The 26,915-nt window shown below is 41.9% G+C and overlaps 1 protein-coding gene and 1 long non-coding RNA gene across 2 annotated transcripts; one reads left to right on the forward strand and one right to left on the reverse strand.

Moving 5' to 3' along the window:
* Positions 1-308: 308 nt before the first annotated feature.
* On the forward strand, positions 309-15,521 carry LOC115169687 (myosin-6). The gene is made up of 39 exons (XM_029725570.1): positions 309-367; positions 469-509; positions 833-1,045; positions 1,307-1,450; positions 3,321-3,477; positions 3,606-3,633; positions 5,586-5,691; positions 5,782-5,874; positions 6,013-6,076; positions 6,173-6,271; positions 6,371-6,474; positions 6,589-6,727; positions 6,835-6,953; positions 7,064-7,213; positions 7,327-7,497; positions 7,598-7,907; positions 8,052-8,122; positions 8,204-8,409; positions 8,499-8,622; positions 8,811-8,947; positions 9,046-9,301; positions 9,409-9,651; positions 9,735-9,911; positions 10,025-10,170; positions 10,254-10,344; positions 10,459-10,848; positions 10,956-11,082; positions 11,198-11,316; positions 11,419-11,615; positions 11,878-12,061; positions 12,152-12,317; positions 12,410-12,534; positions 12,629-12,937; positions 13,051-13,254; positions 13,364-13,660; positions 13,773-13,877; positions 13,976-14,071; positions 14,167-14,301; positions 15,390-15,521. Exons 3-39 carry the CDS (start codon positions 845-847, stop codon positions 15,408-15,410), a joined length of 5,811 nt encoding a protein of 1,936 aa, XP_029581430.1. The 5' UTR covers positions 309-367; positions 469-509; positions 833-844; the 3' UTR covers positions 15,411-15,521.
* A 1,452-nt stretch (positions 15,522-16,973) lies between these two features.
* Positions 16,974-25,077, reverse strand: LOC115169688 (uncharacterized). The gene is made up of 3 exons (XR_003870903.1): positions 24,721-25,077; positions 18,618-18,681; positions 16,974-17,203 (listed from the first exon to the last, which is right to left on the reverse strand). It is a non-coding gene; the product is annotated as an uncharacterized LOC115169688 (long non-coding RNA).
* Positions 25,078-26,915: the final 1,838 nt, after the last annotated feature.

The following is a 26,915-nucleotide window of genomic DNA, read 5'->3' on the forward strand; positions in this document are numbered from 1 at the left end:
TAAACTACATAATCTGCTGTTTATGAGTGAATTTTGAGATTGCTGCCAAAATCCCTTGACTATTTAAAGATGGAGTTTACTTCCTCTCACTGCTTGAATATATTTCTGATTAACTACAACACTCCACGAAGCACCTAATATGGAGCCTTCAGGGACACCCTCACTGATAAGACTACCTCTACCCGGTGATTTCTACAGTACATGGCTTTCCGACACTCATTAACCCCCACCACTCTTGTACCCCAACCAAACACAGACACAATAACATTCCTGGCCCCTGAGATGCATATCCATATTTGGCAGAGAGGTTTCATTTATAAAGAGGACACATGGTCTGGACCACAATAGGCCACCATACGACTGCAAGGTAAGACGTGATGCTGGAGCTATAATCTTCCTTTTCGTGTGAAGAAGGTGAGTGCTAGAAAGGGTGAATATGGTTTAAAATGTGTGTTTTTGTTTCCACAGGACCATTACCTGCATCAGTCTTCTATAAAGGGGTTGGTGTGGTAAGGGCATTTTAACATCATATCAGGGTGTTATTGATTCTGCATTAACCTTTGTTAAAATGTTTTATTTTAAATCAAGTCATACTGTTTCAGAAATAATGCCTTAGAATCAATTTAATATGTGGAAATCAGAAATGAAATAAAGTCATTCAAAATTAACAAAAGGAATTAAAAAAAATCTAAAACATTTATTAAATTCTATTCTGTTATTTCAGTGATGACTGATATAATATGGAATAAATGGAAACCCGCAACAAATAGCTCTTTAATTTCTTTAAAGAAAAAGAAATAAAAATGGACTTGATTTCCTCTTCTTTCTCTAGACACAGTAAATCATGGGAGACGCTCATATGGCGGAGTTCGGGCCTGCAGCCCCTTACTTGAGGAAGTCAGACAGAGAGCGTCTGGAGGCCCAGACCCGTCCCTTCGACATGAAGAAGGAATGCTTTGTGCCTGACACCGAAGTGGAATTTGTGAAGGCTTCCATCACCAGCAGAGATGGTGACAAAGTCACCGCTGACACTGCAAATGGGAAGGTTAGTGAGCTGTGAGAGAGATGCTCAACCAGGATTATATTTTAAGAAAATATGACTTTATATGTAATATGACAACATTTATGCCAGAAACTACTGGATCTAAACACTTGTGTGTTACATTTACTGTAAAAAATTATAATTGTGAAATCTAACTGTCTAATACTCTTTTTTGATGTACTGTTGGTGAACAACTGTTTTAAAATGACTGACAAATAGTTCAACAGTACTTGCTTTTGTGACACTGATCATTTCTTTTTACAGACTGTGACTGTGAAGGACTGTGATGTCCACCCTCAGAACCCGCCAAAGTTTGATAAAATTGAAGACATGGCGATGTTTACCTTCCTTCATGAGCCAGCTGTGCTGTTCAACCTCAAAGAGCGTTATGCAGCATGGATGATCTACGTGAGTTCACACATGCTGGATTTATTCTTCATTTCTTAACACTGTGGAATAAAACAAAGTAGATATTCTGACCTGAAGAGTTACTATCTCTAATAAATCAAAATCCAATTGAATAGTCTATCAGCCAAACACCCAACAAGCATTTTGTTTTTAAACCATGTTTTTGATATTTGCCACGTTTATGGTATTCTTAAGACTCATACAGAGTATTCGGAAAGTACTCAGACCCCTTCCCCTTTTCCACATTTTGTTATGTTACAGCCTTATTCTAAAATGTATTACATTTTTACAAAATTGTCATCAATCTACACACAATACCCCATTAAAAAAAACATTATTTACACAAGTATTCAGACCCTTTGCTATGAGACTCGAAATTGTGTTCAGGTGCATCCTGTTTCCATTGATCATCCTTGAGGTGTTTCTACAACTTGATTGGAGTCCACCTGTGGTAAATTCAATTGATTGGACTTGACTTGAAAAGGCACACACCTGTCTATATAGGTTAAATAAGTTAAATAAAGGTTAAATAAATAAAAAGTCTATATCAGGTCCCACAGTTGACAGTGCATGTCAGAGCAAAAACCAAGCCATGAGGTCAAAGGAATTGTCCATAGAGCGCCGAGACAGGATTGTGTCGTGGCACAGATCTGGGGAAGGGTACCAAAACATTTCTGCAGCATTGATGGAACCACCAAGACTCTTCCTAAAGCAATCGGGGGAGAAGGGCCTTGGTCAGGGAGGTGACCAAGAACCCGATGGTAACTCTGACAGAGATCCAAAGTTCCTCTGGGGAGATGGGAGAACCTTCCAGAAAGACAACCATCTCTGCAGTACTCCACCAATCAGGTCTTAATGGTAGGGTGGCCAGATGGAAGCCACTCCTCAGTAAAACGCACATGACAGCCCACTTGGAGTTTGCCAAAAGGCCTAAAGACTCTGAGACAATGAGAAACACGATTCTCTGGTTTGATGAAACCAAGATTGAACTCTTTGACCTGAATACCAAGCGTCACATCTGAAGGAAACCTGGCACCATCCCTACGGTGAAGCATGTTGGTGGCAGCATCATGCTGTGGGGATGTTTTTCAGCGGCCGGGACTGGGAGACTGGTCAGGATCGAGGGAAAGATGAACAGAGCAAAGTACCGAGAGATGCTTGAGGAACCTGCTCAGGGCCTCAGACCGGGGTGAAGGTTCACCTTCCAACAGGACAACGACCCTAAGCACACAGCCAAGACAACGCAGGAGGGGCTTCAGAACAAGTCCTTGACTGTCCTTGAGTGGTCCAACCAGAGCCCGGACATGAACCCGATCTAACATCTCTGGAGAGACCTGAAAATAGCTGTGCAGCGACTCTCCCCATCCAACCTGACAGAGCTTGAGAGGATCTGCAGAGAAGAATGGGAGAAACTCCCCAAATACAGGTGTGCCATGTTTATAGCGTCATAACCAAGAAGACTCGAGGTTGTAAGCAAAAGGTTCTTCAACAAAGTACTGAGTAAAGGGTATGAATTCCTATGTAATGCTATATTTCCGTATTATTATTATAATTTTTTAGATTTCTAAAAACCTGTTTTTGCTTTGTCATTATGTGGTATTGTGTGTAGATTGGTGAGGGGGGGAAAAATGATTCAATACATTTTAGAATAAGGCTGTAACGTAACAAAATGTGGAAAAAGTCAATGGGTCTGAATACTTTCCGATTGCACTGTATACCCAACCAATCTTAGATTCAACTGCAAAACAATCTGGTTAGGCCAAGTATTCACAATAATAAATGTAGGCCTAATATCATACTCTGTATTTTATCATACTCAATTAAATATGTACTTTCAGTTTTCTATTTTGACTCCTTCCTGTTTCTACAGACCTACTCCGGGCTGTTCTGTGTCACTGTCAACCCCTACAAGTGGCTGCCAGTATATAACCAGGAGGTGGTCTCAGCCTACAGAGGCAAGAAGAGGAGTGAAGCTCCTCCTCACATCTTCTCCATCTCCGATAACGCCTATCAGTACATGCTGACAGGTAAACTCACTAAGATGACTTAGAATATCTTATTCAACTTTCACCCAAAAGATATTCAAACATTACGGTACTAATAATAGTGTATTCTTAAAAAAATATATGTGACCTTGTCCTTATATCTATTTCAGACAGGGAGAACCAATCCATTCTTATCACGTGAGTTTTCTCTCCTTTTCATCAAGCTGAATTTGTCTATTTTTAGGTCTTACATTGTCTGACAGTGACATCAAAGTGTTGCTACTGTATAGAAGCTTAATGTGGCTGTATACTGTGATAAATGGATGGATTAATTGGAAAGTATTGCATTGACAAATGACATGTAAATGTTTGTGTTATTTTAACTACCTCAATTTGGACTGTTGTGTTGATACATCTGATTAACAGTGGATAAAACATGCACTTTGAATTTAGTGACAGGCATCCTGTGATTCCTGATAAGAAGAAGGAACTTAAAAACGCATTGAAGCCTGGTTGGGGGCTGAGGGCAAATTAAAGTTCAACAGTCAGTGCATGCCAGCATTGGTGGATAGAGGCAATACTAATGGTGATATGACGGGCCATGGCTTTTCACAAAAGCTGGTACGGTCTTACACAGCTTACCAATTGAAAAGGACTTGGCTGAGATCAATGAGATTGAGCATCCATGCTAAAATAAAAGCACATAGAGCTAACATTGTGTTTGCATTGGACTTCTTGCTCTTGTTTGATGTTGGGCGTCAGGAGAAAAGTGATATTATATCTTGAAAACTTGAATGTTGACATGCAACATTTGTGGGATTGTATCAAAAGTAGAATAATGAGGAATATACAAGATTTTTGTTCTTCGTATGGCTGGTTTTTAGGGGATGAGGGAATAGTGAGCTGAATTGTTGCACTTTAGGGTAGAGCCTTGCTCAGCTGGTAGGGCATGGCTCAGCTGGTAGAGCCTTGCTCAGCTGGTAGGGCATGGCTCAGATGGTAGAGCATGGCTCAGCTGGTAGGGCATGGCTCAGCTGGTAGGGCATGGCTCATATGGTAGGGCATGGCTCAGCTGGTAGGGCATGGCTCAGCTGGTAGAGCATGGCTCAGCTGGTAGGGCATGGCTCAGCTGGTAGAGCATGGCTCAGCTGGTAGGGCATGGCTCAGATGGTAGAGCATGGCTCAGCTGGTAGGGCATGGCTCAGCTGGTAGAGCATGGCTCAGCTGGTAGGGCATGGCTCAGATGGTAGAGCATGGCTCAGCTGGTAGGGCATGGCTCATATGGTAGAGCATGGCTCAGATGGTAGAGCATGGCTCAGCTGGTAGGGCATGGCTCATATGGTAGAGCATGGCTCAGCTGGTAGGGCATGGCTCAGCTGGTAGGGCATGGCTCATATGGTAGGGCATGGCTCAGCTGGTAGGGCATGGCTCAGCTGGTAGGGCATGGCTCAGCTGGTAGAGCATGGCTCAGCTGGTAGAGCATGGCTCAGCTGGTAGGGTATGGCTCAGATGGTAGAGCATGGCTCAGCTGGTAGAGCATGGCTCAGCTGGTAGAGTATGGCTCAGCTGGTAGAGTATGGCTCAGCTGGTAGGGCATGGCTCAGATGGTAGAGCATGGCTCAGCTGGTAGAGTATGGCTCAGCTGGTAGAGTATGGCTCAGCTGGTAGAGCATGGCTCAGCTGGTAGAGCATGGCTCAGCTGGTAGGGCATGGCTCAGCTGGTAGGGCATGGCTCAGCTGGTAGAGCATGGCTCAGCTGGTAGAGCATGGCTCAGCTGGTAGAGCATGGCTCAGCTGGTAGAGCATGGCTCAGCTGGTAGAGTATGGCTCAGCTGGTAGAGTATGGCGCTTGCAACACCTGGGTTGTGGCTTCGATTTGCACAGGGGACTAGAATGAAAAAAGTATGAAAATGTATGCACTCACTGCTGTAAATCACTCTGGATAAGAGTGTCTGCTGAATGACTAAAATATAAAATATACAGCATTCTGATTGCTCTGGAATCTTTTTTAATCAGTCAAAAGGCAGCCTTGAACCAATTTATTAGTTTAATTTATTTCATGATGCATCTATGTTCAGTTCTAAAGCCTGGCCATTTGAGTGTGAATTTTGCATTTTGAGATACTTTCCATTTGTTATTTGTATTCTCAGCGGAGAATCTGGTGCTGGGAAGACTGTCAACACCAAGAGAGTCATTCAATACTACGCCAGTATTGCAGCTGTAGGAGGAAAGAAGGACACAGCCTCTGAGAAAAAGGTTAACTTGTTGAATAAACAGATAACATGTTCTCTAATGGCACTTTACCCTTTATTACTGTAACCAAAGCACTGCTATGAATACTTCCAGGGGACTTTGGAGGATCAAATCATCCAGGCTAACCCAGCTCTGGAGGCATTTGGTAATGCCAAGACCATTAGAAATGACAACTCCTCAAGATTCGTAAGTTTCTGTCCACAGACCATTGTGATCACACTACCATTGAAAACATACAACATATGATACAAGGCACATAATATATTCACTATGTATGTTAATTGTATGCCAAAATGAATGATTGGCTCTCTAACTTTTATTCAGGGCAAATTCATCCGAATTCATTTTGCTGCTAGTGGAAAGCTAGCCTCTGCAGACATTGAGACCTGTAAGGAATATTCAAATCAACTATCAACTATTCTCATATATAAAATAATGTTAAACTGCTTCCTTCAATAAACTTTTCCGCCTTGCATTTTTACAGATCTGTTAGAGAAGTCCCGTGTGACTTTCCAGCTCAAAGCTGAGAGAGACTATCACATTTTCTACCAGATTCTGTCCCAAAGGAAACCAGAGTTGCTTGGTAAATAAAGAATGCTGTCATCCATGTACTAACTAAAACACATCCTTGCTCGGACCTCACTGGATTTTACCGAATCTGACATTTCTGTTTGCTTTTCAGAGATGATGCTCATCACCAACAACCCCTATGACTACCAATTCATCTCCCAAGGAGAGACAACTGTAGCCTCCATCGACGATGGTGATGAGTTGTGTGCCACTGATGTGAGTAAATATCGATGGTTGGTTCATCTGGTGCCATATTTGTTTTAACTATATTACCTTCATGTATTTATTGGTGCACTGGTAGCATACTATCTCTCTCTCTTTCTAATTTAGGAAGCTTTTGATGTCCTGGGCTTCACTCAGGAGGAGAAGAATGGCATTTACAAGCTGACTGGTGCTATCATGCACTATGGCAATATGAAGTTCAAGCTGAAACAGCGCGAGGAGCAGGCAGAGGCTGATGGCACTGAGGGTGAGGGGGACTTCATTAAGCAAACAAACCTCGATGTTGATGATACATCTTAAAGACAGTACGTTAACAAATATTCTAATGTATCATTTCATTTTATTTATCCTAAGATGCTGACAAAGTGTCATATCTGATGGGCCTGAACTCTGCTGACCTCGTCAAGGGTCTCTGTCACCCAAGGGTCAAAGTAGGGAATGAGTGGGTCACCAAGGGGCAAACTGTCCAACAGGTGAGCCAGAAATAACTTATAACAAAGATCTGAAAAAAACAAAGAACTCAGAGCTCAATGTTAATCAGGAAAGGTTCATAACAATAATGTTTTTTTCTATTTCATTAAAGGTGAACTATTCCATTGGTGCACTGTCAAAGTCAGTGTATGAAAAGATGTTCCTCTGGATGGTGGTGAGAATCAACCAATCCTTGGACACCAAGCAGCCTCGCCAGTACTTCATTGGTGTATTGGACATCGCTGGGTTTGAGATCTTTGATGTGAGCTGAAGTGATATTCAATATGATACTTAAATCCCTTTTCTTTCTTTTTTTACCTCAATCTATTAGTGATACTTCCAAGTTGTAAAACTAAGTTCACCTTTCTGCTGCAGTACAACACCTTTGAACAGCTCTGCATCAACTTCACCAATGAAAAGCTGCAACAGTTTTTCAACCACCACATGTTTGTGCTGGAGCAAGAGGAGTACAAGAAAGAGGGAATTGAATGGGAGTTCATTGACTTTGGCATGGACTTGCAGGCTTGCATTGACCTTATTGAAAAGGTAAGGAATAGTTATGTTTTTCAATAAGACAAGTGCACCTACACACATCTAAATGTTATCAGGTCATCAGTAACACTGCTCATATTTGTCTTCCCCTCAGCCAATGGGTATCATGTCCATCCTTGAAGAGGAGTGCATGTTCCCCAAGGCCAGCGATGCTACCTTTAAATCCAAGCTTTACGACAACCATCTTGGAAAATCCAACAACTTCCAGAAGCCCAGGCTTATGAAAGGGAAACCAGAGGCTCATTTCTCCCTGATTCACTATGCTGGTACTGTGGACTACAATATTTTCAACTGGCTGGTGAAGAACAAGGATCCACTGAATGAGACTGTGGTCGGACTGTTCCAAAAGTCTAACCTCAAATTGTTGACCGTGCTCTTCCAGAATTATGCTGGAACAGATGCTGGTATGCAAATTATGAATTTTTATATAAACCAGTTCTGAAAGCACCTAGATCAGTCCTTTTCATTAGGCATTGTCCCAGTCAAATAAACCTAATAAGATAAAGTACATTTTTAAGACGTTATTTTATATCCATTGTACTTCTCAGCTGATGATAGCAAGGCTAGTGGAAAGAAGAAGAAGGGATCATCCTTTCAGACTGTGTCTGCCTTGCACAGGGTGAGTATGAAAAACAAATCAAACTGTGGTGTCTATTTATTCAGATTTACAGTTACATGCATGGTTTAATTGCTTCTACAGGAAAACCTGAACAAGCTGATGACCAACTTGAGGTCCACTCACCCTCACTTTGTGCGCTGCATCATCCCCAATGAGACCAAGACTCCTGGGGCCATGGAGAATCCTCTGGTCATGCACCAGCTGCGCTGTAACGGTGTGCTGGAAGGCATCAGGATCTGCAGAAAAGGCTTTCCCAATAGGGTCCTTTATGGAGACTTCAAGCAGAGGTATACAATACATAGGTTCAACTGAATTGGGAAACAGGTCCTCTTTGGTAATATGTATTATATTCAAGACTATGTAATACTTCAAATAGATACCGTATCCTGAATCCTGCTGCCATCCCTGAAGGACAGTTTATTGACAGCAAGAAAGGAGCTGAGAAATTACTTGGGTCTTTGGATATTGATCACACTCAATACAGATTTGGACACACTAAGGTATAACTTTTATAAGGATGATCATGCACAATATACACATATTCTGATGAAGAAGCAAATATACATAGATTTTCCAATTTAATATTTCCCTAAAGTGAAAGTGCCCAAATGTCATTAATTCATTCAACAATATGGGTTGATTCTGTATAGAGGTGATTTTGATATGCTCTACTTGAAATCCCTTTAAGGTGTTCTTCAAGGCTGGTCTACTTGGTCAGCTGGAGGAGATGAGAGATGACCGTTTGTCCCTCATTATCACTGGAATCCAGTCCAGAGCACGTGGTCTGCTGGCTAGAGCTGAATTCCAAAAGATTGTTGAACGAAGGTAAGCATAAACAGTCACAAATGACTTTGATATCTATATCGAATTCACATTGTAGTTCCATGCAATATCTGCTAAACTATATTTGTAATTGTTCACAGAGATGCATTACTTGTGATCCAATGGAATGTACGTGCCTTCATGGGGGTCAAGAATTGGCCCTGGATGAAGCTATTCTTTAAGATCAAGCCTCTGCTGAAATCTGCTGAGTCTGAGAAGGAGATGGCCAACATGAAGGAGGAGTTCTTGAAGCTAAAAGAGGCTTATGCAAAGTCGGAGGCTCGCAGGAAGGAACTAGAGGAGAAAATGGTCTCTCTTCTCCAAGAGAAAAATGACTTACAGCTTTCAGTTCAGGCGGTGAGTTAAATATATCATCCCATAAATGAAGTAATTTGCATCAGAATTGTGATCCTTGCAATAATACTTGAAAATTGTCATTAAGCTAATGAAACCTTTCAAAATAGGAGCAAGATAATCTTTGCGATGCCGAGGAAAGATGTGAACAACTGATCAAACACAAGATTCAGTTGGAAGCTAAATCCAAAGAGCTGACTGAGAGACTGGAGGATGAAGAGGAGATGAATGCAGAACTGACCGCTAAGAAGAGAAAACTGGAGGACGAGTGCTCTGAGATAAAGAAGGACATTGATGACCTGGAGCTCACTCTGGCTAAAGTGGAGAAGGAGAAGCATGCCACTGAGAACAAGGTCACTATCACCTTCATATTTATAAAACAAATAAAAATTGTGTTTATGTTGTTGTTTGCTCAACCTTCACTTCCTATTCACAGGTGAAGAACCTGACTGAGGAAATGGCAGCTCTGGATGAAATCATTGCCAAGCTGACCAAGGAGAAGAAAGCTCTCCAGGAGGCTCATCAGCAAACGCTGGACGACCTGCAGAGTGAGGAGGACAAAGTCAACACTCTAACAAAGGCAAAGGCTAAGCTGGAGCAACAAGTTGATGACGTGAGTACTTGATGGTGTATTGTGAGCAATAAAGGATAGAAATACAGCATTCGTGTAGCCATCAGAAGTTGAATGAATAAAACAGTAATGAGTTTTATGATGATGTTCCCCAGCTTGAGGGTTCTCTGGAGCAAGAGAAGAAGGTCCGTATGGATCTTGAAAGAGCCAAGAGGAAGCTCGAGGGAGACTTGAAGTTGACCCAGGAAAGTCTAATGGACCTGGAGAATGATAAACAGCAACTGGAGGAGCGTCTTAAGAAGTAAGTTTAAAAAAATCCCAGTTTATATCATTCATGCCTATATTTGTTAATTTGCAACAACAAAAAATGCTTTTCGGCCACAGGAAAGACTTTGAGTTCAGCCAGCTGAACAGTAAAATAGAAGATGAGCAAGCAGCTAACATTCAGCTGCAGAAGAAACTGAAGGAGCTTCAGGTAATGAATCATGTGTAATTGAATGTGTAACCATGAATGTGTAACCATGAAAATACACATTATTTTGACTTAAGTCACCTCAAAAGAATCGTTCAATTGTTTTCCCCTCACTAGGCTCGAATTGAGGAGCTGGAGGAAGAGCTTGAGGCAGAAAGAGCTGCCCGAGCCAAGGTGGAGAAGCAAAGAGCAGACTTGGCCAGAGAGCTGGAGGACATCAGTGAGAGGCTGGAGGAGGCTGGTGGAGCCACATCTGTCCAGATTGAGATGAACAAGAAGAGGGAGAATGAGTTCCTGAAGCTCCGCAGAGACCTTGAAGAGGCAACTCTGCAGCACGAGGCTACAGCTGCCACACTCAGGAAAAAACAAGCTGACAGCGTCGCTGACCTTGGGGAACAAATAGACAACTTGCAGAGAGTGAAGCAGAAACTGGAGAAGGAGAAGAGCGAGCTCAGGCTTGAACTTGATGATGTGGTCTCCAACATGGAACATATTGTGAAGTCCAAGGTATGGCCCCATTTCATTATCTGGTCTTTACGTTTCTCATCAAATGTGATGCATGATGGATTATTTAAAAACTCACATTTGTCTTTATATCATGCACTTTATTTCAGACCAATTTAGAGAAGGCATGCAGGACCTTGGAAGATCAGATGAGTGAATATCGTGCAAAGTATGAGGAGGGCATGCGCAGTATCAATGACTTCAGCATGTGTAAAGCTAGGCTGCAGACAGAGAATGGTAAGTTTGTTATCTCGTATGACAAATGATCATCAATATTAGAAAACAATGCCTTCCTCCACACGGATTAAGGCGCTGAAATTGTTCTTAACACTTTCGTAATTTACTTCACTAGGGGAGCTTTCCAGGCAGCTTGAGGAGAAGGACTCCCTTGTATCTCAGCTAAGTAGAGGGAAGCTGTCCTACACTCAGCAGATTGAGGACCTCAAAAGACAACTGGAGGAGGAGACAAAGGTGAGAGATAAATATGTTCACCCAAAGCTATATAATATACTGTAATCTATCACGTCATCCTTAGCTAATGATACAAAATGGGTGAAAATATTTGTCTTCCAGGCAAAGAATGCACTAGCCCATGCAGTGCAATCTGCTCGACATGATGGTGACCTGCTCAGAGAGCAGTATGAGGAGGAGCAGGAGGCCAAGGCTGAGCTGCAGCGTGGCATGTCCAAGGCTAACTCTGAGGTGGCTCAGTGGAGAACTAAGTACGAGACTGATGCCATTCAGAGGACTGAGGAGCTGGAGGAAGCCAAGTAAGAAATCATGGCAGTAATTTATTCACTATTTTACTAAAATGTTCTCCAAAGAAAGATACTGTTTCTCTTCTAGCAGATAGGCTTTCTGTTTGTATTATGTTTCTTCAAAAATGTAAGACGAACAAAAAGTTTGTCTGATAGCTGACCACACAGCTATTAGTAGGGAGGTAAAGTATCATCAAAGGTTCATTTACCTATGAAGCAAAACAAATGTCACTGCAGGCACTAAATATCTCCTATTTATTATTCTTTAATCCAGGAAGAAACTGGCTCAGCGTCTGCAGGATGCTGAAGAAGCTGTGGAGGCAGTGAACGCCAAGTGTTCCTCCCTGGAGAAGACCAAACACAGACTGCAGAATGAGATTGAAGATCTCATGGTGGATGTGGAACGGTCTAATGCTGCTGCTGCTGCTCTGGACAAGAAACAAAGAAACTTTGATAAAGTAAACTCTTTAAGCCATAGATAAATATGCTAAATTATAGGTTCATGATCCTTTCTTTCAAATGACATTTTGTTTGATTGCTTCCAACAGGTTCTGTCTGAGTGGAAGCAGAAGTATGAGGAGTCTCAGTGTGAGCTAGAGAGCTCCCAGAAAGAGGCCAGGTCTCTGAGCACTGAACTCTTCAAGCTGAAGAACTCCTATGAGGAATCTTTGGATCAGCTCGAGACAATGAAGAGGGAGAACAAGAACCTCCAAGGTAAGCTGTCAGGCTATCAGTATAGGCATGTATATATTTAATTAATGTCAACAAAGCAATCTAAATGCCACTGTATGGCCTTAACCTCACAGAGGAGATTTCCGACCTTACTGAGCAACTTGGTGAAGGAGGAAAGAGCATCCACGAGCTGGAGAAAATAAGGAAACAGCTGGAACAGGAGAAAAGTGAGATCCAATCTGCTCTGGAGGAAGCTGAGGTAGGTTCCCTCTGTCCAGAATCAAGTCATAATATATTGTACATACTTATACTGTATTCCTTTATAATAAACCTGAACCATTACAATCTAACAGGCTTCTCTGGAGCATGAGGAGGGTAAGATTCTGAGAGCCCAACTAGAGTTTAATCAGGTAAAGGCTGATATTGAGCGCAAGCTGACTGAGAAGGATGAGGAGATGGAGCAGTCCAAGAGGAACCTGCAGAGGGCCATTGATACCCTGCAGAGTTCTCTTGAGGCAGAGTGCCGGAGCAGGACTGAGGCCCTCAGGCTGAAAAAGAAGATGGAGGGAGACCTCAATGAGATGGAAATCCAGCTCAGCCAATCCAACAGGCAGGCATCAGAGGCCCAGAAACAACTTAAGAGTGTTCATGCTCATCTGAAGGTAAATTGTTTTAGGTCTATATCTGGATAGGAGTGTTGGCTAAATGACTAAAATGTAAATGTGTATTTAAGGAGCAATTGACTAATTCATTATACAAATGTCTTCTCTTCTAGGATGCCCAACTCCAGTTAGATGACTCTCTTCGTTCCAATGATGATCTAAAGGAAAACATTGCCATTGTAGAGAGACGCAACAATCTGATGCAGGCAGAGCTGGAGGAGCTAAGAAGCTGTCTTGAACAGACTGAGAGAGGCCGCAAGCTAGCTGAGCAAGAGCTACTGGACATCAGTGAGAGGGTGCAGCTGCTGCACTCACAGGTGTGAAAATGATTATTTAGGGTGCTTATTAATAGTATGCTACTGATGTATTGTACATTTCCTCTGGACTGTCCCACTGTTTAACAGTGCAAACATCTTCCATCTGTAGAACACCAGCCTGCTGAACCAAAAGAAGAAGCTGGAGAGCGACACAAACCAGCTTCAGACTGAGGTGGAGGAGGCAGTCCAGGAGTGCAGAAATGCTGAAGAAAAGGCCAAGAAGGCCATTACTGATGCTGCCATGATGGCAGAGGAGCTGAAGAAGGAGCAGGACACCAGTTCTCACCTGGAGCGAATGAAGAAGAACATGGAGCAGACCATCAAGGACCTGCAGCACCGCCTGGATGAGGCTGAACAAATCGCCATGAAGGGGGGCAAGAAGCAGGTTCAGAAGCTGGAGAACAGGGTGAGTGTATGCTTTTTATAGTAGATGTACATACTGTGCATTAGAGCCATATGCAAAACAGCAATAATGGACCCTGTTACATAGCCTAGATGTTATTTTTATGTTTTGACAGGTGAGGGAGCTGGAGAATGAGGTCGAGGGTGAGCAGAAGAAGGGTGCTGATGCAATCAAAGGAATTCGTAAATATGAGAGGCGGATCAAGGAACTCACCTACCAGGTGATATTTTATTTATATTGTTGTTACCATGACAGGCATGCATAGATGTGTGCTTTACATCTACTGACTGCTATTCGCTATGGCTTCTATCTTTACAGACTGATGAGGACCGTAAGAATATGACCCGCCTCCAAGACCTTGTGGATAAGCTGCAACTGAAAGTGAAAGCCTACAAGAGATCTGCAGAGGAAGCTGTAAGTGTGGACTTATAATATTGGGGATCTTCTGCTTGTATGATAGTATCGGTCTCTGCTTTTGCTGTGATGCTTGTTGTGTTTCCGTGTCACAGGAGGAGCAGGCCAACAACCATCTGGGCAAGTTCCGCAAAATACAGCATGAGCTGGACGAGGCTGAGGAAAGGGCCGACATCGCTGAGTCTCAGGTCAACAAGCTGCGTGCCAAGAGCCGTGATGTTGGTTCCAAGGTTAGTGAGGCTAAATTCATTTTCTGATTCTTGAATATCTTAATTTTTGGTGTGCATAATATAATTATGTAAAAACAAGCATTGTTTTAATTCTAGTATATCATAAGCAAAAGTGGAAAAATATTTTTTGTAAGTGACTATGTAAGCGGATGTAAACATTAACACTGAAAAAGTCTTATTGGACAAAAAAAATCATACCAAACCTGCATTCAAATATATTTTATTATAACGGTATTATCATAGTGCATCAGACTTTGTCAAGATAAAGCCTGTATTTGTCATATAGTATTTGTATTCTGTATTTGTAACGCTTGTTCGTAATAACACTTTTAAGGCGAATTGGTGGTCAGTTGGTTAGTCAAAGGGATTCCAAATTACACTGTTTACAGTATTCTGTTATGAGAGATGGTTCCCATATTTAGGTCTTGATAAGTCTACACCTTTATATTGTGTTACTTACCTTGTGAAATGTTACTACAACATTTTAAAGGTACATAGCCATCCAGTCTAACAGTTACAGTAAGTCCCAGTTATGTCCCTTGACACGTGGGCTTGGTTTCCCCATAAATATGCAGCCTAGGTGATTGGTTAGTGATTGGATTAAGGAGGTAATGAGGATGTAGCTGAAGGCTCATCAACTGTTACACGTATGCGAAGTGACAAAATATAAAAATCGGGGTAATTTATCAGTGTTTTAAAATGTATTAAGTGACAAATATAGGGCCTTATATTAAATAATCCAGGACGTCAGATTTAGGACACATTTTCATCACTTTACATTTCATTGAAGCTGCAATTGTATTATCACGGTTGTGAAATGAAAACACAGAATAGTGTTGGGCACTGTAAAAACCCACTATTACTATCTACTAGGTAGACTCCCTTCACATGTAGATGCTTTTCATTTTCAGAAAGAGGAAGTGTTTGTTCATAGGCAGTAGTTTGAAAACAAAGAAACTATTATATTGCTATGGCAGGTTTGATTGAATACAGTCTAGATTTCCACTGTATCTACATAAAGCTTGACCAGTGCTTACCAATATCTTCTGATCTGTCTCTCTCTATTCCCTAATTCTTTATCATCACAGAAAGGGCACGATGAAGAGTGAAGCTCTCATATGGACCTCTGAAACCTTCTGCTGAAACCTTCTGCTGTGGTGAAGTCTTTCCAAAGCCCTAAAGTAACTCTGTAGAATAAAGTCAAATCACAATCAGATTCACATCTATTGACTGCGTCTTTATTCATTGTATGTGAGTGATAGTCTCACTCCTCTCAAATAATTGTTGTTGTCATTATTGGTCATCAAAGCTTGGCAATCTGATTATTGGCATATATTGCTCTGTCATCATATTGATCTTCACTTGGTTAAATGTAGAACATTTTAACAAGGAGACTACCAATATCAACAGTTTACAAAGAAAAACTATTGTCAATACATTCGTCAGAGCATTCGGAAAGTATTCAGACATTTTAGCAAATGTAGTAAAAATAAAAAACGTAAATATCACATTTACATAAGTACTCAGACCCTTTACTCAGTACAGTGTTGAAGCACTTTTGGCAGCGATTACAGCCTAAAGTCTTCTTGGCTATGACACTACAAGCTTGGCACACTTGTATTTGGGGAGGTACTCCCATTCTTCTCTGCAGATCCTCTCAAGCTCTGTCAGGTTGGATGGGGAGTGTCGCAGCACAGCTATTTTCAGATCTCTCCAGAGATGTTCGATCGGGCTCTGGCTGGGCCACTCAAGGACATTCAGAGATTTCCGGAAGTCACTTTTGCGTTGTCTTGTCTTGGCTGTGTGCTTAGGGTCATTGTCCTGCTGGAAGGTGAAACTTCGCCCCGGTCTGAGGTCCTGAGCGCTCTGGAGCAGGTTTTCATCAATGATCTCTCTGTACTTTCCTCCATTCATCTTTCCCTCGATCCTGACTAGTCTCCCAGTCGCTGCCGCTGAAAAATAACCCCACAGCATGATGCTGCCACCACCATGCTTCAATGTAGGGATGGTGCAAAGTTTCCTCAAGATGTGATGCTTGGCATTCAGGCCAAAGAGTTCAATCTTGGTTTCATCAGACCAGATAATCTTGTTTCTCATGGTCTGAGTCCTTTATGTGCCTTTTGGCAAACTCCAAGTGGGCTGTCATGTGCCTTTTACTGAGGAGTGGCTACCGTCTGGCTACTCTACCATAAATGCCTGATTGGTGGAATGCTGCAGAGATGGTTGTTCTTCTGGAAGGTTCTCCCATCTCCACAGAGGAACTCTGGAACTTTGTCAGAGTGACCATTGGGTTCTTGGTCATCTCCCTGACCAAGGCCCTTCTCCCTCGAATGCTCAGTTTGGCCGGGCGCCCAGCTCAAGTACGAGTCTTGGTGGTTCCAAACTTCTTCCATTTAACAATGATGGAGGCCACTGTGTTCTTGGTGACCTTCAATGCTGCAGAAATGTTTTGTACCATTCCCCAGATCTGTGCCTCGACACAATCCTGTCTCGGAGTTCTACCGACAATTCCTTTGACCTCATGGCTTGGTTTTTGCTCTGACATGCACTGTCAACTATGGGACCTTATATAGACAGGTGTGTGCCCTTCCAAATCATGTCCAATCAATTGAATTTACCACAGGTGGACTCCAATAAAGTTGTAGAAACATCTCAAGGATGATCAATGGAAACAGGATGCACCTATTTAATCGATTTCACGATAAGGCTGTAACAACAAAATGTGGAAAAAAGTCAATGGGTCCGAATACTTTCCGAATGCACTATATCTACTCTTCTGTTACCTTACCTGCTATTGTCTGCAGGAGCACGGTCCTGAAGCTGTTTCTCTCACCTTACACTGGCTAACTCACCCTCCTGTGGTGTCAGATGTCAGAGCTCTCAGACTGTCCACATGACCTCACTGCAGTATATAGAGAAAGAGAACTTAAGAATAACTACACTACCATTCAAAAGTTTGGGGTCACTTAGAAGTGTCCTTATTTTTTAAAGAAAAGCACGTTTTTTTGTCCATTAAAATAACATCAAATTGATCAGAAATACAGTGTAGACATTGTTAATGTTGTGAATGACTACTGTAGCTGGAAACTGCAGATTGTTTATGGAATATCTACATAGGCGTACAGAAACCCATTATCAGCAACCATCACTCCTGTGTTCCAATGGCACGTTGTGTTAGCTAATCCAAGTTTATCATTTTAAAAGGCTAATTGATCATTAGAAAACCCTTTTGCAATTATGTTAGCACAGCTAAAAACTGTTGTTATGATTAAAGAAGCAATAAAACTGGCCTTCTTTAGACTAGTTGAGTGTCTGGAGCATCAGCATTTGTGAGTTCGATTACAGGCTCAAAATGGCCAGAAACAAAGGACTTTCTTCTGAAACTAGTCAGTCTATTCTTGTTCTGAGAAATGAAGGCTATTCCATGGGAGAAATTGCTAAGAAACTGAAGATCTCGTACAACACTGTGTACTACTCTCGTCACAGAACAGTGCAACCTGGCTCTAACCAGAATAGAAAGAGGAGTGGGAGGCCGGTGCACAACTGAGCAAGAGGACAAGTACATTAGAGTGTCTAGTTTGAGAAACAGACGCCTCACAAGTCCTCAATTGGCAGCTTCATTAAATAGTACCTGCATACGTCTCAACAGTGAAGAAGCGACTCCGGGATGCTCGCATGGAATAGCCTTCATGTTTGTAAGGGAATGTTGATCAGATACATTTTTCCAAGTATAAATGTAAAGCATATTCTGCATGTCACATTTACGACAGCAGAACTCTGCCTGATGCCATTATAACATGGAAATACACAATCTCTAAACAGACAATGCATGGTCATTTATGGTATTGTTCAAGAGTGCCAATGAACTAATAATAGGACCCCTCTGTGTTAAAGACCCAAGGCCAATGGAGTCGGGTTGCAGCAACTGGGAATGAGTTGGCTTAAAGTGTCATTGAGTAGCCAGGAATGGAATGTTCATCCCCTCAACAGAGCTCAGTGAAGGACCTTTGTTGGTGCAAAGGTTGAATGTTTAAATGTAGAATAACTTGAATAACATAGGGTCACAGGAGTTAACGAGTTCATTAAAAAAAGAGTAAACAGCTTGCTAGTAAACCTAACACCTGTTTTATGAACAAGATGACCCCTATCATTCATATGTTCCTGAACATACATGACTTGCTGCACTGTGACTGAATACAAGTGCCCTAAAATGCTCATATTGGCAAGACGATGGCCATGCCACAGCCACAAATACAAACAGAATAGCAAAGAATGGCCTAATCATTGTTGAAACAAACATACAGCTCATTACTTACTACATAGCTAGCTGGATCTGGTTTCTTAGGTTTAAGGATGGATCATGCGGCAGCAAAGTTGAACCTGCAGGTAAAAAATAAAGTTATTGCTTTATGATAATAATTTAATTTATGATCACAAGCAGGTTCTCTAGAGGCGGTCCCTGATCACAATTTCTTCCAGTAACTAGCTAGCTATCAAATATATAACCCAGACACTGCAGTCTCACTAGCTGACGAAACTCAACTCCACGATTTAAGATGGACTTGTGTGGGCGGACAGGACCCCCGACATCACATAAAATGAAGTTTTTATAAAACCCTGCGGATTTCAAGAACAAAATAATAACCCAGATTTACACATGACATGGTCCTTTTTTAAATTTTACTTCACCCAGTTGGACTAGCTAGCTAGTCTCAATAAATAGCTACTACAGCAGTTATATTATATTTTAAGCTTGTTCCGCCCAAAGAGAACTAAAACGCAAACTTGCTCAAGTAGCTAACTAACTTATATTTAAAAAAATCTGACTCAGAGATCTCAGTTTTAATTTTTCCTGGTTTTAGATTATTATTATCTGCGAGTGAAATCGAGTGAAATCACAGCAACCCTTAACAAAGAGCTGCAGTCAGTTTCAGAATGGGTGGCAAGAAATAAGTTAGTCCTAAATATTTCAAAAACTAAAAGCATTGTATTTGGGACAAATCATTCACTAAACCCTAAACCTCAACTAAATCTTGCAATAAATAATTTGGAAATTGAGCAAGTTGAGTAGACTAAACTGCTTGGAGTAACCAGGGATTGTAAACTGTTATGGTCAAAACAAATTGGTGCAACAGTAGCTAAGATGGGGAAAGGTCTGTCCATAAAGAAGCACTGCTCTGCCTTCTTAACAACAATATCAAGAAGGCAGGTCCTACAGGCCCTAGTTTTGTCGCACCTGGGCTACAGCCCAGTCGTGTGGTCAGGTGCCACAAAGAGGGACTTGGGAAAATTACAACTGGCCCAGAACAGGGCAGAATGGCTGGCCTTTAAATATACATGTAGAACTAACATAAATAATATGAATGTCATTCTCTCTTGGCTCAAAGTGGAGGAGAGACTGGCTTCATCACGACTTGTTTTTGTACAAAGTATTGACATGTTGAATCCCCCGAGCTGTCTGTTTAAACTACTTGTACACAGCTCAGACACCCATGCATACCCCACAAGACATGCCACCAGAGGTCTCTTCACAGTCCCCAAGTCCAGAATAGACTATGGGAGGTGCACAGTAATGCTTAGAGCCATGGCTACATGGAACTCTATTCCAAATCAAGTAACTCACGCAAGCAGTCAAATCAGATTTAAATAACAGATAAAAATACACCTCATGGAACAGCGACGATTGGACAGTCGTGGCCAAAAGTTTTGAGAATGACACAAATATGAATTTTCACAAAGTCTGCTGCCTCAGTTTGTATGATGGCAATTTGCATATACTCCAGAATGTTATGTTGCCATGCAAATGACCGGAATCCCCCAAAAACATTTCCACTGTGTCACGGTTGTCGTCGGTGATGGAGGACCAAAACGCAGCAGGTATGTGTATGCTCATCTTGATGATTATTTATTTTCAAAATGAATACCAAAACAACAAAACACGAGAACTAACGAACGAACGAACAGCAATAAACAGTCTGGCAAAGCATAAGGCTCAACACAGAACAATCACCCACGAATCACAAACACAAACACACCCCAATATATGGGACTCTCAATCAAAGGCAAAGAGAAAACACCTGCCTTCAATTGAGAGTCCCAACCCCAATTAATCACCCATAGACATACACTCACTAGATTCCACATAGACATACATAAACCTAGACCATAAACCAAAACCCCGGAAATACTAAATCAAACACCCTTTAAACAAACACACCACCCTGAACCACATAAAACAAATACCCTCTGCCACGTCCTGACCAAACTACAATACTAATTAACCCTTATACTGGCCAGGACGTGACACACTGCATTTCAGCCCTGCCACAAAAGGACCAGCTGACATCATGTCAGTGATTCTCTCGTAAACACAGGTGTGAGTGTTGACGAGGACAAGGCTGGAGATCACTCTGTCATGCTGATTGAATTTGAATAACAGACTGGAAGCTTCAAAAGGAGGGTGGTGCTTGGAATCATTGTTCTTCCTCTGTCAATCATGGTTACCTGCAAGGAAACACGTGCCGTCATCATTGCTTTGCACAAAAAGGGCTTCACAGGCAAGGATATTGCTGCCAGTAAGATTGCACCTAAATCAACCATTTATCGGATCATCAAGAACTTAAAGGAGAGCGGTTGAATTGTTGTGAGGAAGGCTTCAGGGTGCCCAAGAAAGTCCAGCAAGCGCCAGGACCGTCTCCTAAAGTTGATTCAGCTGCGGGATTGGGGCACCACCAGTACAGAACTTGCTCAGGAATGGCAGCAGGCAGGTGTGAGTGCATCTGCAGGCAGGTGTGAGTGCATCTGCACGCACAGTGAGGCGAAAACATCTGGAGGATGGCCTGGTGTCAAGAAGGGCAGGAAATAAGCCACTTCTCTCCAGGAAAAACATCAGGGACAGACTGATATTATGCAAAAGGTACAGGGATTGGACTGCTGAGGACTGGGGTAAAGTCATTTTCTCTGATTAATCCCCTTTCCGATTGTTTGGGGCATCTGGAAAAAAGCTTGTCCGGAGAAGACAAGGTGAGCGCTACCATCAGTCCTGTGTCATGCCAACAGGAAAGCATCCTGAGACCATTCATGTGTGGGGTTGCTTCTCAGCCAAGGGAGTGGGCTCACTCACAATTTTGCCTAAGAACACAGCCATGAATAAAGAATGGTACCAACACATCCTTAGAGAGCAACTTCTCCCAACCATCCAGGAACAGTTTGGTGACGAACAATGCCTTTTCCAGCATGATGGAGCACCTTGCTATAAGGCAAAAGTGATAACTAAGTGGCTCGGGGAACAAAACATCAATATTTTTTATCCATGGCCAGGAAACTCCCCAGACCTTAATCCCATTGAGAACTTGTGGTCAATCCTCAAGAGACGGGTGGACAAACAAAAACCCACAAACTCCAAGCATTGATTATGCAAGAATGGTCTGCCATCAGTCAGGATGTGGCCCAGAAGTTAATTGACAGCATGCCAGGGCGGATTGCAGAGGTCTTGAAAAAGAAGGGTCAACACTGCAAATATTGACTCTTTGCATCAACTTCATATAATTGTCAATAAAAGCCTTTGACACTTATGAAATGCTTATAATTATACTTCAGTATTTCATAGTAACATCTGACAAAAATATCTAAAGACACTGAAGCAGCAAACTTTATGGAAATTAATATTTGTGTCATTCTCAAAACTTTTGGCCACGACTGTACACACACGTACACCTGGATAGTGTGCTGTAGTGGAGTAGTGGTTGGAGGGCACACACTTAATATATAGTGATATATGTTTTTAAAATGTATTTTAATGTTTACACATTTTATTATAATGTACTGTATATTACTGCTTTAATTTTTGCCGGACCCCAGGAAGAGCAGCTGCTGCCTTGGCAGCACCTAATGGGGATCCATAATAAATACAAATACAATGTGCCGGGTTTAGTGATAGTTCTGTACTGCTGCAAATAAACAAGTTTGCAAATAAACAAATACTAGATATTTATTATATACTTCTGCCAGGAAAGCTTACTTTGCAGTTAACATTTCATTGTGAAGGTTTTAGGGAAAGTATTTCTGCCAACCCACAAGATGGTTATCACATCAACACACGCAGTGCGAGACAAACACACGCACCACACTGACAGACAGGGGCAATATTGCTGGAAATAAATTGGCAGATGTTGTCTTAAGTTTGCTTTTTAAGCCAATAGTGGCTAACCAGGGGTGGGATAATGTCAATGCTGCGTTGATTCGATAGTAGCTGGGTGCTTTCAGTGTCTAATACTTGTGAGATTTGTTTATCACAAGTTTGTGGTGGAACTCATGAAAATTCCATGTACTGTCAGAATTCCTTGGCGAACTACTGGTAGATCCCGATCGACCAGTTGGTGACCCCTGGTCTGAATGTAGGCCATTGCTTCGCTTCCTAGCTGCAGCTAGTACTTACTTGGGGGAAAGGACAGAACATCATCAGACAGCAACGGCTCGCTGCACACCCTAGTAACTACACTGATTTTAGGTGGGATTCTGTGGCGCATGGCTGATTTGATAGCCTGCTTGTTAATGTCCCAAACTTGGCTATGGTCTAAACTAAAGCATGCGAGGAGTGTGTGTGATTCATTTTAGAATGCGTTGTCTTGAATTATAAATATATTCTTCCCACACCATTTTCAGATTTTTCATTGGTATTTGCTTTTGTCGCTCTGAAATCTGGTAGCAAATGAACTTTTAGGGTTTTTACTTTTCAAAATAAATTGAGAGTTGAAAAATGGTGTAGGCCCACGTTACACAGTTGAAGTCGGAAGTTTACATACACTTAGGTTGGAGTCATTAAAACTTGTTTTTCAACCACTCCACACATCTCTTGTTAACAAACTATAGTTTGGCAAGTCGGTTAGGACATCTACTTTGTGCATGACAGAAGTAATTTTTCCAACAATTGTTTACAGACAGATTATTTCACTTATAATTCACTGTATCACAATTTAGTGGGTCAGAAGATTACATACACTAAGTTGACTGTGCCTTTAAACAAGCTTCTGATAGGCTAATTAACATAATTTGAGTCAGTTGGAGGTGTACTTGTGGATGTATTTCAAGGCCTACCTTCAAACTCAGTGCCTCTTTGCTTGACATCATGGGAAAATCAAAAGAAATCTGCCAAGACCTCAGAAAATTGTAGACCTCCACAAGTCTGGTTTATCCTTGGGAGCAATTTCCAAACGCCTGAAGGTACCACGTTCATCTGTACAAACAATAGTATGCAAGTATAAACACCATGGACCCATGCAGCCGTCATACTCATGAAGGAGATGTGTTCTGTCTCCTAGAGATGAACGTACTTTGGTGTGAAAAGTGCAAATCAATCCCAGAACAACAGCAAAGGACCTTGTGAAGATGCTGGTGGAAACAGGTACAAAAGTATCTATATCCACAGTAAAACGAGTCCTATATCGACATAACCTGAAAGGCTGCTCAGCAAGGAAGAAGCCACTGCTCCAAAACCGCCATAAAAAAGCCAGACTATGGTTTGCAACTGCACATGGGGACAAAGATTGTACTTTTTGGCGAAATGTCCTCTGGTCTGATGAAACAAAAATAGAACTGTTTGGCAATAATGACCATCATTATGTTTGGAGGGAAAAGGGGGAGGCTTGCAAGCCAAAGAACACCATCCCAACCGTGAAGCACGGGGGTGGCAGCATCATGTTGTGGGGGCGCTTTGTTGCAGGAGGGACTGGTGCACTTAACAAAATGATGAGGAGGAAAATGATGTGGATATATCGAAGCAACATCTCAAGACATCAGTCAGGAAGTTAAAGCTTGGTCGCAAATGGGTCTTCCAAATGGACACGCATACTTCCAAAATTGAGGCAAAATGGCTTAAGGACAACAAAGCCATCACAAAGCCCTGACCTCAATCCCATGGAAAATGTGTGGGAAGAACTGAAAAAGCATGTGTGAGCAATTAGACCTACAAACCTAACTCAGTTACACCAGCTCTGTCAGGAGGAATGGGCCAAAATTCACCCAACTTATTGTGGGAAGCTTCTGGAAGGCTACCCAAAACGTTTGACCCAAGTTAAACAATTTAAAGGCAAAGTTACCAAATACTAATTGAGTGTATGTAAACATCTGACCCACTGGGAATGTGATGAAAGAAATAAAAGCTGAAATAAATCATTCTCTCTACAATTATTCGGACATTTCACATTCTTAAAATAAAGTGGTGATCCTAACTGACCTAAGACAGGGAATTTTTACTAGGATTAAATGTCAGGAATGGTGAAAAACTGAGTTTAAATGTATTTGGCTAAGGTGTATGTAAACTTCCAACTTCAACTGTAAGTATTTTCACAAAGTAAACAACTGTAGTATATGCCCTTTCAAAGATTTTAATGAGCAATTATTCAAAGCTGGATTACATACCTGCTGGTGCCTACCTAGGCTGCTGGACCATAGAGACAGTGGAGGCATTCAGAGATACTGGCCAATGAGTGACAAACTATTGGTGGGAAGCATCTCGAGCATTCTCAAATTGATCCTGTGAGAGACAAAGAGAGCCACCAGATCAAAAGCATCAATGTAATGTGAAATGAAACAACATTTAGACTTTCCACTCTTCAATTCTTCTGCAAGCTATGTTTTCTCTCTGTTTTCTCTCTGTCAGGTTCAGAGGATCATCAGTGGTGAGAGAGCCCATCTGTAGCCTACTGGAGTCTGATAGGAAGACGACCACTGAAGAGACCTTCCAGCAGAGCCACCAATGACTGATCCAATGTTAGTCAGGAGGAGAAAGAGGAAGGAGGTAGGCAGTCCTTCTCTAAAAAGTGACCGTTATGCCACGTTGCCACCACATAAGAACAAACACCCCTATCAATAGTCCTCTCTGAAACCCAAGCCGTGTCAGTTTGCACACTCAAGTAGGACAGGTATCACACATCCCTGATGGCTTGGTTGGGGGACTTTCAAGGACATGACATTAAAGAGTGGGACACGGAGGGAGGGACGGACAGCAGGTGTATATTTAGTCTAGAGACGGGAGATGTGTGAACTCTAATAATGTCGTTTGAAAAGACAGAGGGTGGTTAAGTTACAGTCGACGTTGTGGGGAGACATGATTTCTCATTGGGTCACCTGTTACTATTGGTTGACACTTGACAATGAACTTTATTATGCATCTAAAGCTGTCCTGCTCAATCAGTGAAAGGCAGCCAGGAGGAATTTCACGGGTTTATCTTTATCTTCAGGAATAAAAGGACGGAATCTATTCCATGTCACCAAGACCTGGCAATACAGGGTATTAGGCTATACAGCTCTCTAGTGGCTGGCACAATAGGTTATAATGGAGAGGTTGACTTTGAGTCTCCTTCATCTGGCTGCCTGCCAAGATGCATTGTCCCTCTACACAAGTGTCGTTATCTTATCTTGGCTAGCCACTACCATTTAATTGTGCACCGTGCTGATACTTCATGTGCACTATACTCTGTGTTCTTGTCTTAAAAAAAGTCCCCCCCTCCCCAACATTAAAACTATTTTCACGACCCTCCCATTGTACTGTGAAAAAAAATGGCACACCCTCCCCCCTCATACAATTAATTCAAAATAATGTTTACGACAACAAATAATTGTAGCAACCCTGTGTTTATTAACACGGATATTGACTTTGACACGTCAGCATGTTTTTGTGGCACAGTCGATGCCACGCAGGGCTATGGGCCAGAAGGTTGAGGTTTCGCAAACCACCATGGACAAGCTCACTTTCCCTGCCTGTTTCACTAGGCCTACACTATGATCAGAACCGGCTGCAGACAATGATCAGCTACTGCAGGTTGAAATTAGATTTTCAACATTTAGATTTTTATAATCATATAAAATATATGCAATGGATTTTCCACCAACAGATTTCTGTGCCAATGCACCACACAACCAATAAACAAAACATACCGACTTTGGGCACATCAATATCATGGTTTGGATTTTCAACGCCACAATAAATAGACTATGTCAATCTCCACAAACATCTCCACCTTGTAGGCCTACGCAGTATTGAAGGCTTGGCTTGTCGATCTCCGAATGTCATTAAATGGTCATTTTGGTGTTTTGTAACAGATGTCTCTTTCCATTCATCAATTGGCCACTGCACAGTTTGGATTGATTGATTTGTCAAACGGCAGCCAAGCATCGATCATCATGTAGAAGTATGAATACCCTGACTTCTGCAGAGGCCGTATCACAGTAAATGCTGCACGGCCCATGCAGACATCGGATTGACCATGCGTTGCCTTTTAGGTTCTAGGTGCGGGAGGAATAGCTGCTTGGATTGGAGAGGAGGTGAAGCGCGTGGCCATATTATTGTAGGATGACTTCGGAGAATAATGATCCCCAACAGACAGTGCATCAAAGTAAAATATTAAATAAAATAGAAATAAAAATACAGCCAGACTGGCCTGCTACTATGCCTTTCTAGATCTTATAAACTGTAGAGAGTAGACCCACAACTGATACAAATGGAATGAAACATTCAAATCACAGGGCTTTTGTACTCACTTTTTCATTATGGGGTATTGTGTGTTGATTAATGAAGAAAGCAATTAATTGTATCAATTTTAGAATAAGGCTGT

The sequence above is a fragment of the Salmo trutta genome, chromosome 31, assembly GCF_901001165.1.
Source record: "Salmo trutta chromosome 31, fSalTru1.1, whole genome shotgun sequence".
In the NCBI taxonomy this organism is placed as follows: Eukaryota; Metazoa; Chordata; class Actinopteri; order Salmoniformes; family Salmonidae; genus Salmo; species Salmo trutta.

What these genes read in the sequence shown, in the direction of transcription:
- LOC115169687 (XM_029725570.1), top strand. Translation starts at nt 845, where the DNA reads ATGGGAGACGCTCATATGGCGGAGTTCGGGCCTGCAGCCCCTTACTTG. An exon ending in ATGAGTTGTGTGCCACTGAT is followed by an intron (nt 6,475 to 6,588) that starts GTGAGTAAATAT and finishes TTTCTAATTTAG; the next exon opens with GAAGCTTTTGATGTCCTGGG. An exon ending in TATGGAGACTTCAAGCAGAG is followed by an intron (nt 8,410 to 8,498) that starts GTATACAATACA and finishes TACTTCAAATAG; the next exon opens with ATACCGTATCCTGAATCCTG.